We start from the raw sequence: 12,111 nt of genomic DNA on the forward strand, positions 1-12,111 counted from the left end.
AGCAGGAAAAAGGACAAGAAAGTAACAGTGGCAGAGGGTTGCTATTTTAGATAAAGTGTTAGCAAAGTCCTCTCTAAAATTCAAGTCGGGACCTGAATTAAGTGAGAGAATTCACCATGTGGTTATCTTAGGAAGTAGATTCAAGGGAGAGAGAACAGTAAGAACTAGGGTCTGGAAGCAGGAGCATGCTGAGTGTGGACTGAGGAACAGCTAGGCAGCCAATATGGCTGGCGCTCAGTTGTCCCCCTGATATAAGTAGCATATAAACTATCAACACTAATTAGCAAATTTAAAACTTGTATATTTATGATCTCTAAGGATGAGATTCTCTAGGGAATGGACACAGGACTGGCAAGGGTAAATGGAAAATGACATGAAATGTAATAATAATTATTGTTATTAACACTTATAGAGTACTTCCTATGCATCAGGTGCTTTTCTAAGCTCTACACTTACATTAACCCATTCTTCTATTAAGTAGATACTATCTCCATTTAACGTATGAGGAAATTAAAGCACAGAGGAGTTAAATAATTTGTCCAAGATCACACAGCTGGAATTTGAATCTAGACTGTCTGGCTTGAGTCTGTGTCCTCATTTTCACCCTCCACAAGGGAAGGACAGAGTTGTTTCCTTGGTAAGGAGGACCCACGTGGTGGGCAGTGTGCTCTACAGGGTCCTTGAGTTGCACAGACTCGGACACACGTGTGTGTGGTGTAGGAGTGGCAGTAGAAAAATGGGCAGCCAGAGGGTAATCGACCTTCACAATTACACTCATATTATTTTGTTTTTCTCTACTTAAAGGCTGACTTTCTTACTTAGAAAAGCATAAGAATTCCTGCCGAAACCTAATAGCAGCGCTTCTGAAATATTTCACAAAATTCTAGCCAATTGAGAAGATAAATATACAATGTAAAATAAATATACAAATATATATTGTGGGAATTGTTTTTTATCCACACTTTCTGATCTCTGTGTTGTACAGTACCTGGGTAAAAAAGAAAAAAAAAATTACAATCAGAAATATTATTGTCCTTTCATGAAGTGTATTTGAAAAATCGGAAATATTTCAGCAGATAGATAATGGTCTTTTCCTTTTTTCTCCTCACATCTTCTGGCTTGAGAGCATCCAACTGCGTGGGTGGGGCCTGCTGCGCTGCCAACCTTCCGTGCTCAGCCCTAATGTACATCCAGGTTGGGTTTATTTGGAATGAATTTGAAATTGAAATATGGGGAAAATGAAGTAATTTCAAAGAACTAAGGGAAGTATCATGTACCTTTTTTTTTTTCCTGGTGGAATTTAATGGATCTATTTACCAAATTCCAAACCTGATACAAAGCTTATTTTATTCTAAGAGCTTGTGAATTACTGTCACTACTCTGTATTATTAGGTGCTGACTTTTCTCAGCAGAATCCCCCTCCCCCCAATGCCAACAAACAGGATGGCCAGGTTACAGGCTCACAAGTTCTCTGGCATCATTTCATGTTCCTCTTCATTGTTCAAACATCATTTTAGCATATTTCAAACCACATGAATAGTCAGAGAGTGTTGCAAAGTATCTCCCCTATAGAAATAACTTTATCAGATGCCAGGTTTGGTTAGTGCATAAGTGCTGAATATCTATGGAAGGATCTAAATATTATAATTATTGTCAATATGTACTAATAGCCATTGGGAAACTCATAAGAATAACTTGCTATATATGATAATAGCAATAGAAAATATCAAAAAGTGAGAGAAAGAAAGAAATATTTAACTGTAAGTAGTCCAGTGGCCCAGATTATTGAGAAAATTAGGCTGTTCCTAAAGGGCTTAAAAAAAATTAGGCTAAAGAAAAGTTTAGAATTTCAACAAAAACTTTAATCTGCAATATAGGTTGAGCTACTCATGTTACCAGCTGCTTCACTGCCATACTTTTATCCTATTAAATAGCATATTAGGAAACTTTCTAATGAAACATGATTTTTTTTTTTTGCTTATTGTTATTTGAGAAAAAAACTTTTATATAAAGCAAATAAATGATTTAAAAAAAAAATTCTGGTGCCACATGTCAAAGAAAAATCATTAGCTAACTATTTCATTGGTTCATAGCACTTAGAGCAATATTTAGTAACTTGACCCTGGAAAGCTTTCAGCAATTAGTACATCTTCTTATTGCATAAAGAGATGGGGGGGGCGGGTTGTGGGGGGACTGTTTGTTTATTTTTGTTTAAAAACTAACGAATGGAAAGCCTGCAGGTCAGACCTTAAAGCAGAGGTCCTGAACAAAGACAGCATGCACTCGGCAACCCTCTCTTTAAGAAGGAAATATTAAAATAAAGACTTCCAAGTAAGACGGGGTATTAACAGACGAGACATATGCCGGCTGACTGGCTATGTTTAGAACAGCAGAGGAGCATTTAGATTTGTTTCCTGTAGAACTCTCTGGGACTGATGAGGTGATGTTTACACAAATGTTTGGATGAAGTCACTGGGATATTTTTACTAGATGCCCAGATATGTTACTAATCTTCTCTCTCTATCCCCTCTCTACCCCATTAGGTCAGTAGGACCATGGAATAGGCATGGTATTATTGCTCCCTGTTAATTTTAATGCCTTTTTATCTCTTTTCAAAAATGTCCTTCCCCATGGCTTTCTTATCTTCTTACATATCTCCGACAATAACAAAGAAGACAGATACTTCACTGACTTTGCTAAATATGCCCGCCAGTCTGCAAAGCAGTATACAATTATTAAGTACATTTTCTTTTATTAAAAAGGTAATTAAGTTTAGGTTTGCCTTGAAGGGACTGTCCCATGACCTCCCTCCTTTTCAAATACGCAAACTCTGTCTTTCATTCTATTTTTTCTTTATTGTCTGCCACTTTTGTTCAGTCACATCTCAATTATCAAAATTTTTAGTCATTCCCACATCGCTTATTCCTTATCTTCAGAAATGACATTCATTGTAAATAGCATAATGAGAATTTCCCTTTAACTAAAATTGCAATGTCTGTCATAGAACAGAATTGCTTGTTTCTATTTAAATTAGCAAAGTTTGGTTATATTTCCTGTTAAACTCTTCCTGTATCATTATTCTGCATGTTTATATCTGCTTCTCTATGTTTTTGAACACTATTTAGAATTTTAATTCAGTCTGCCCAAACGAATTTAATATAACCAGGATGAACTGGTACATCCTTTCTAGTAGTAGGCCATGAGTAATGTTTTTTCACTATACCTAGCTATGCACCACACTACTGGTAACAAACTAGGGACAGTGTGCTGGCGGTTTCCTTACCCAGCTATGTCTCTGTGAAGGCTGAGAGCACAGGCTCTGGAATAGAGTCTGACTCCAACCCCACCTCAGCAGTATGACCATGGGCAAGTTGCTAAAATTCAGTCTTCACATCTGTAAAATGTGATAATAAACATACCCACCTCATAGAGCTATTGTGAGGATTTAATGAGTTTACCTACATAACAGAGTGAGTGGCATAGAAAAAAAGTCCTAAAATAAAGTTAGCTATTATTGCAATTAATAGTCATTTACAAAAAGGGTCTTATTCTGTGTATTTACTGTAAGCATTGGATGTTACTTATCTCAGCCTCACAGGTGAACTAGGTAATTCAATATGCTAAAAAGATTTTCTCAAGGGTTTATGGAGACTTCTAGTAGAGACTAAGCTCTCAGGCCCTCCTAACACCCATTATGGCAGCTTCCATGATTTTTATTAACAATGTGTACATATTAGAGAAAAGGATTCCATATGCAAAGAATTACATTTGAAAATATAATACAAGGCAACTGTAAAATCCTTGCATCTTTTTGGAACTCTTCTGTAGCATTTGATCACTCCCGCCTTTGCAAGCCTCCATGAAAACACTCTCTAACAACTTTACTCTTTCTTTTGTGGTTTCTCATCTCCATGCTCACCATATTTCTTTGTTGGTCCCTCCTACATCGGCTGTTCTCTCAGTCCTATACATCGTTCACATCTCTTCTTAGTCTGTACACTCTAAGTCAATGCTTTCATCTCTACCCTTGACTTCAATTAACATATATTTACAAGACAGGCCTTTCACCTGAATACTGGGCTTCACCACTTATCCCACACCCAGCTCGAATCAACCATGTGCAAGGCTGTTCCTCCTCCTATTGCCACATCTCTGGGAAGAGCACTACTTTTCGCCCTAGCTTCTCAAATCACTGGGGCTCATCATTATCTCCTCTCTCTTCTTCATCTAATTAGATACCATGTCCTACAGCATCTACCTCTGTGGTAACTCTGGGATCCATTTCCTTCTCGCTACACCTATTACCATTTATTAATTCAGTTTTCATTAATTTTCATTTCTTACCTGACTAGTGTAACCACTATCTGTCCAATTTCATCACCTGCTACTTCCCCTCCCTCCATGTATGATAAACTACATACGGTTCTATGCACACTCCGCTCACTGTTATTCCCTGTCTTTCTACCTACCACTCCTTCTATCCTGAAATACTATTTTTTCTCTCCTCCCTGCAGAACTCAGCTTAGAAGTTACCTCCACCCAGCAGCTTTTATTGACTCTTCCTCTGTCGCACAGTGTGGATTCAGAATCCTTCCTCTGGACTCCCACAGAACATGGATTCCCTCTCAGTGACAACATAGAATGCCTCCTGGCTTCTGACAGATGTTATAGTATCTGCTCACCAAATCTTTAAAAATTTACAAATTTCATTTGTAAGGAAAAAAAATAGTGGAGAACTGACCAGAGAATCTACAACCCACTCATTTGTCTAGATTACCTAAATTTTATCTCTGAATCCAGCCAGTACACATACAAATATACTTAAATGAACATTTTTATAAATGGTTGTATATGCATATAAAATACCTAGAAGCATATAATCAAATTGCAAAATGGCTAGCACTGGGACGTGAAGACACAGAGAAAACAGGAGACTTTTACTTTTTACTCTTAGATAATTTTATGTTTTTTAAATAATAACTATAAATTACTTTTATAATAAAGATCTTTAAATGTAGTTATAAATAATATAGCAAGAACTATTACGGAGATTAAATACTAGAAAAGTGAAAAGGAAAATCAGAAAGGACTCAGGAATCACTTTTATGGTTGATGTAAGATAACATAAAAATGCTTTTTAAACCTTTAAATAATGATTATGTTTAATTTCATAAGGTCATTTTTGAATATCAAAAATGATATTCACAAATAAGTCTGAATTAGAGTCATCAGTTAAATGTGGCTTTCTAGAGATAAGAGAAGCGATTTAGTAAGAAAAACGTGCTTTCAATGCAGTAAGCAAAACCACATTCTGCTTGCCTTTGAGATATCTATACATTCAACTCAACCCAGTTTAATTTAATGTGTTCCATGGGAATGCTGTAAAGAAAAAGATGTGAGAATATTTCTTTCCTCTGAGAAACTAGAGTCAACTTAAATTTCTTTAATTTTGTATGTAAAGTTTAACAGTGAGCTCTGCTTCCACTGGTGATTTTGATAAAATTTATTTAGAGAAATGCATTAAGTTTATCTGTCTTAGGAACAAGATTTAATTTTACTTACTGGCAAAGCACCCCATTGTGGTTCCCTAAAGTTGCCATATATCGGGCTATGCAAATAAGAACTGGGTTCAGCAACAGCAGATTCAAATGGCTTGAGCAAAACAGTGTCATTCAATGAACTGGTGATAGCCACCTTTCCGGTGTTGAGACAGTCTCATGACAAGAACAACTTTCAAAATCACCAGTAGAAGCAGAGCTCACTATTAAACTTGATATCCAAAATTAAAGAAATTGACTCTAGTTTCTTAGGGGAAAGAAATATTCTCAGTTCTTTTTCTTTAAAGCAGCCCAGTGGAATACATTAAATTTGGATACTTAACACTATGCCTTGGACAAAAGCCAATGACTATCTGTTAAAATCACTTTTAAAAAAAAATTCTCAAAATTTCATTTAGAGAAATGCATGAAGTAAATGTTTAGAAAATGAGGACTTGATAGTATCTAGAATGGCTTACAGGTATGTTTTTCCTTATCCTGTGTCATCTTCACATAGGTAAGTATATGTTTAGAAACCTCTGAAAGGATGGGAGTTGCAGTAGCAGTTATAACTCCTAAGGGCTTGACCCTTGGCACTCTTAGATTCAGCTCAGTTCCATGACGAGAAGGCAGGTGGTGCCAATGTGAGCAGTATTAATAAGGCTTATCTGACGAGGGCTATGATGCATGTTCAAGGAAAGCAGAGCCCTTTCCAATCTGTCACCTAGCTATTTAAGTTAAAGAAGCCGCATGATCAGTCTTATTTCCATTTATGCCATGGATCCAAAGTTACTCCAAATACATAGTTAGAAACACGGCAAACAAGACAAGCAGATATTCCTCTTGGGCTTCTTATTTTTCCCTGCTATTAGTCAAGTGCATCACTCAAGGTTAAGGTCTCACCATGGGCTACAGTAGAGAGATGACTCCATGACAGCCATCAGTGAATCATTGCAAATACCAAGAGGCCTAATTTCTGAGAGATTCTGAGTCATGATCCATCTTGCCAGGTTTATTTCTAAGCTCTTGCAGTTAAAAGGCGGGGAGGCGGGTGTGGGGAGGGGCGCCATGAACTTTTAATATTGGGAAGGAGTTCTAAAGCAGCCAGAAAAGATCATTTTGAAATTCATTTTTATGTAGCCAATTAGGCAAATGTATTGTAATCTGATTTTGGAAATGAACTAACTACTGTCAATTCATTTTAATTCTGTTTTGTGCTCTTAACAGAACTACAAGGCTTAGTCTGTCCATCACAATAGAATGTCTCCAGAAGATTATTCTCTTATTTGCTAAAATATTGAAGTTGTGGAATCCAACTAGACTGTAGTAAGGTGTGACCAACTATAGTAGTCATACTATGAGCCCAAATACTCAGCAGTTAGAAACAATGGATTAGCAGTATGGATGGCTCTTAAGAACATACCACTTAATGAAAAAAAGAAAAGAAGCATTATATAACATAATAGCATCTGTGAATACAATGCACATTTTGCAGAAAAATATAGAAATAAAAAGATACACATTAAAAACATTAACGGCGTGGGAGAAAGGAAGTAGAACAAGAGAGGAATATGGAGATAAAAGGACTAAAGAAATGAACAATATAAAAGAGGAGCCCTCCATGGACCAATGATGATAATGGACCATAAACTAAGAGTCTATAATTAATTCACTCTGCACTTGAGGTCCAAACTGGGGTGGAGCAAAAGAACAGACCTCATGAAAATATAGTCTAACATGTTAATTCTCCTCCTTACTATTTGAGATTATAAATCCAGAGGCCATATCAATATTCTCTTTTTTAAAATTTAGTATGCAAATCAAAATTATTTTCAAAGAGGACTATAATAAACTCTTACTTATTATGAGGATGGTGTCAGTATAATTTTTTTCTTACCCACAGTAAAATGTCTTCTGTATATAGCCAATCTTAACCTTATTCAATCCATGCTGTAGAGAAAGCCAGAAAATGTTGACGAAGAATCAAACTTACCTTCGAAGCCTTCATTTAGGACTCCACTGGGGTTTGCTTCTTCTCTGTATTGAGAAATACTATTTAACAAAAAATTTCTGAATAACTGAAGCTGGTCTTGAATTTTCTGGAAAGTTGGTCTTTGGTCAGGTTCTTGAGCCCAGCACTGGGCCATTAAATTCCACCTGGATATGTGAGTAAAGAGAAGAAAGTGAATGGTGATTGGATATTATTAGGCAACCATTACTGATAACCCAGTTAAGGTCATTTTAGAGGGTAAAAAAAAAGGTTATTTAATTAATTAATGCAATTAATTAATTATATTTAATATAAATGAAATAATTAATATAAATGAATCAGTACAAAATCTTTGGTTTCTTATTTAATAGTGGCTTGCAACATTACTACCTTTATTAGATAACACTTTTCTTTTGAAAAGCCAACATTATTTTAACAGTTATTAATCCAAATGAATAGGTAAACAGATGGTTGCATAATTTTCACTCAATACACAAGGGAACTAAGAGCTATAAAAAATATTGACAATTAAAAAGACTTTACATTCATATCTAAAACAAAATCTAAGATTACTCCAAACCATACAAATATTTAGTGGTAGAACCAGAGATAGAAGTCAGTTTCGATTCTAATGCCTTTACTCTTTATTACACTGTCAGGTTAAGAGATTCAGTTCCCCCAGACATTGATAGCTGGTTGATTAAATATTATCTTTTCCTTAACAGTTGTCTAAGAACTGTTGCGCAGCACTCTTAACCTGTGTTCATTCATTCATTCGGCAAAGATTTGTTGGGCACTTATTTTGTACCAGCAGTATATCCAGAGCTAGAGATGTGGCAGTATGGCTCCTGTCTTCATAGGGACATATGTAGTAAATGTAACAAGGTGATAACAATTATCTCATTACAAACCATATGAGCAAGAAAAAAAAGTAGCTCATTCATATTGTCTGTAACTAATCAGGTCTTTCTCAGAGCCCCCACCTAGCAGAAGGAAATTAACTGTTTTTAGCACAATGCACTTTAAAATCTAGTCCAATTCAATATATTAAATAAACTTTTTAGGTAATGCTTAGTCTTTTCTGGATAATAGCTTAATCTTTCTTATTTTTAGACTATTTTACTCCCTCTATCCTCTTCTCCAAGATGGTGTCAGAATACACGATGGGTGAAAGCTTTCTGTGATTTTTAACAACACGGTGAAGGATCCTTTGGACCCCACTGTCCCTCAAAGTGAAAAGATCAGGAATTCCACAGGAGTGCCTGGTGTGCTCCACTCTGCAGGCATCAGCTGCTATCTGCAGTCTACGATCTCTTTACCTTTTCTTTTGGCCTTTCTCTACTGAACTGGTCCTCCTTTTTCTGAGACTTCTCTGAGACTGTACCACCCTAGTATTTGCAGCCAAGGCTCAGGAAATCCATTCCTGTTTCTGTTGCATGCCCACAGGGTACTCCTTGGCCTAATCTCTAGCTTTCAACAGAATGTTCACACCCTTTGGAAAACAAAGGCGGCTTAAAATTTCAAGCTACATGTTCTCAATCTGAACAGGCATTCTACTTTCTTCATGATGCTGGGTCTCCATGTCAGTGTGAGGGTCCCCTACTCAATGATCTCCTTGCCATTTTCCCACACACGGAGGAGTGGGCAGTTGCTTCGTGCCCTTGGTATTGCCCACACCTAACGTGACTGAAGCTTACAGAGGAGGTTGCAGGACCTAAAAAACCAAGATCACCCTTCTGCCTCTCATCTGTCAAGGTCTCTTCTTACACTTCGACAAGGCTTAGAAAGAGTGGGGTTTCTACTCACTTCCTCTCTTTTAAGTTAGCTCATTCTTATGTAGAATTTTAGGTCCTAGTCACTCAAACTTGGCATTTAATACGTTAACAATGAACAAAAACTAGATAACCCTCTTTGCTGCAGGCTTGGTTTTCAAGTCTATGGACTTACTAAAAAGGTCAAGTACCTGTTCTCTTATTTGATTTTCTGGAGCTACAAGGCAGATTGGGGGGCAGGGAGAGAGAAACTGATAAAAAAACAAACAAACTAGGAAGTATTTTATAATATTAGGACTACTATATCAACAGATAAATCTATAATTGCAAATTATAAGTTCTATAGACAATTGGGGGGATTACTTTGTAAATTTATATATATGTGTAACCACTATGCTGTGTACCTGAAACTAATATAAACACTGAATGTTAATCTAATCAAAAAATAAAAATTAAAAAAAAAGAAATATGACTTGTATAGGATGTATTTGCCAAGTGCAAAGAACAAAACAGAAATAAAAGCATTTTTCTTATAAAAAATTAAAAAGTACTAAAGAAAACAAATGTGAAATCTGATAAAGATGGAACATTTTTGGTAAGTTGTTCACAGAAGTCCCCTCTGCAGTGGTAACATTTCAGCCGAAGAACTCTGTGAGGAAATAAGATGCCAGTTATGGAAATGGGGGTGAGGGTGGGGGATGGGAGTCAAGGAACACACTAGAAAAGGAAAAAGCACGTGCAAATTTGTAAATTTGGACAGAGCTTGGCACATTTTAGAATCTGAGAGGATGTGTGTGTGGCTAAAGCGAGGTCATTGACAGGGAGAGTATAAGAGATGAGGTCAGAGGAGGGAGGTAAGATCATGCAGGTCTCAGACAGGCTAGGAGCTGAATATGACATTACAATGGGAAGCTGCTGATCTTTATATTTTTAAAGGATTACTCTAGCTTATATGTGTGGACTGGAGTGTAGAGGGGCAAGTTGAAAGCAAGGAAGTTATTAAAGAAGACTAGGTGAGCAATAATGGTGGTTTAGACTACGGTAAAGGCAATGGAGCTAGAACAGGGGCCTATTCAATCACTAGTTGACAATGATCCAGAAGTCATTATGGGTATTGTATTTAAAATAGCTAGAATCTATTTTAGGAACTGTAATCTCCATTTTTGATAAGGTGGCACGAAAATTCCACTTCCATCTCTTTCATTTTTTGACAAACACCTCAGGTCGGAGTTAGTATTCAATATCGGAGTACTATGGGGAAAACTGATATTGGTCTACTTTCTAGTATTGATCTGATGACTTTTCATATATATGATGAAGAATTTACATTCTGGATATAGAGTGCCAAACTTGGCTTTATTTTTTAAAAATCAGAATTGTAGCTGAGAACCTACTCTTTTACATATTTCTTTATAACCTGAGGCATTTAGAAACAGGGATGATAGAAAGATCCCAATGAATGATGATTAGATTTGAAATAAAATATTGTTAAACATTTTAAGTAGTAGTTAAACCAGAATGTTGATGACTAACCTAAGGATAGTCTTAGAAAGTGAAAAGAGAAAGTAAAGTATAATTTTCCACAGGAAGCATATCCTTTCTGAAAAAGAAAGTTATGATTCAAAGATATTGCCAAAGAATAGACAGACTCTCTCAAGACTTGTCATATTTTAATTATGAAGTTTTTACTTGTTTTATTATTTATATCCTGCATCATTCTACAAAGAAGGTAAGACACTTCATGGAGATTATTTAGAAGGAGAGAAAAGAAAAGCAAGAAGCAAGAAGGGAGGGGATGAGGGAGAGGAGGAGGGTGGAAGAGAGAGAAGCTACCTTCACAGTTGCCACTTAGCCACTCTGCACCTCACCCTTTCACACTACCCTCCAAAACATCAGCCTCTTGTTTAATCTATGTAATATTTAAGCAGATATTCCTTTTTTTTTTTTTTCATTTATAGAGGCTTGATTTACATTGAGTCGCTAATCATTTTTCTTAATTTCCTGATGACAAAAACATATCACCTTTTCTCTTCCACCATCCAGGGACAAATGAGCACCAAACTGTCCTAGACTAAGAAAAGAACTCTATAAAGCCATAGTCACTTAAAAGTTACGAGGACCACTTGGGCTCTTCAATGGCGTTAAGCTGGCAGTGGAATAAAATGAAGCTTTCAAGAATTTAATCCTGAAAAATGAATTTTTTACATCTTCCAGGTAAATTAATAACAACTATTTCTTTGATATAAGATTCTTTCCTTACAAATATGCACTTGTCACAATTCAATATCATGCATTAGGTATTTACATTAACTTATAGTTACAAATATTATTCTAAAATAAACTTACAAGTAATTAACTTTTGTTAAAATTTACCTGGGCTGGTTGTTCCAGCTCTAAACAGATACACACTCATACTGGAAATATCTCATTTAGCTAAGGGTTCAGGTTCAAATTCCTTCCTTCACCATGCCAACCCTTTACTCCTCTTTGCCTCAATTTTTGTTGCAAAATAACACCAGAGTCATTAACTATGTTTATTATTAGCGTCTATAAGTAAAGTCCTTACATTCATAAAACAATTAAATTCAACAGATGAAAACTCCATGGCATCTTTCAGTATTAAGGGGGTAAGTTTCTATAGGTATTTAAACAAAGCACATAAAGTACAGATTTTAAGAACTCCCTTACTCATTATGCTAATCCTGGAGAGTCAATTGTCATCTAGATGTACATATTTTTAAGGAGTGAAAATAAGATGGTGAACCTCTGGTTCTCCCCTTGTTGCTCCCTCCATTTGAGAGACTGTTCAGTA

General features: G+C 36.1%; 1 protein-coding gene across 9 annotated transcripts in view; it reads right to left on the reverse strand.

The window, feature by feature from the left end:
- The window catches only part of ROS1 (ROS proto-oncogene 1, receptor tyrosine kinase), a 127,945-nt gene that overhangs the window by 1,886 nt on the left and 113,948 nt on the right, over positions 1–12,111 (reverse strand). For all 9 annotated transcript variants that reach the window (XM_015600139.2, XM_025042432.1, XM_015600142.2 and 6 more), the window contains one exon: positions 7,531–7,694. In XM_015600139.2, coding sequence (XP_015455625.1) covers positions 7,531–7,694 — 164 coding nt within the window. The remainder of the gene's footprint in view (positions 1–7,530; positions 7,695–12,111) is intronic.

This window comes from Pteropus alecto, unplaced genomic scaffold, assembly GCF_000325575.1.
Source record: "Pteropus alecto unplaced genomic scaffold, ASM32557v1 scaffold79, whole genome shotgun sequence".
In the NCBI taxonomy this organism is placed as follows: domain Eukaryota; kingdom Metazoa; phylum Chordata; class Mammalia; order Chiroptera; family Pteropodidae; genus Pteropus; species Pteropus alecto.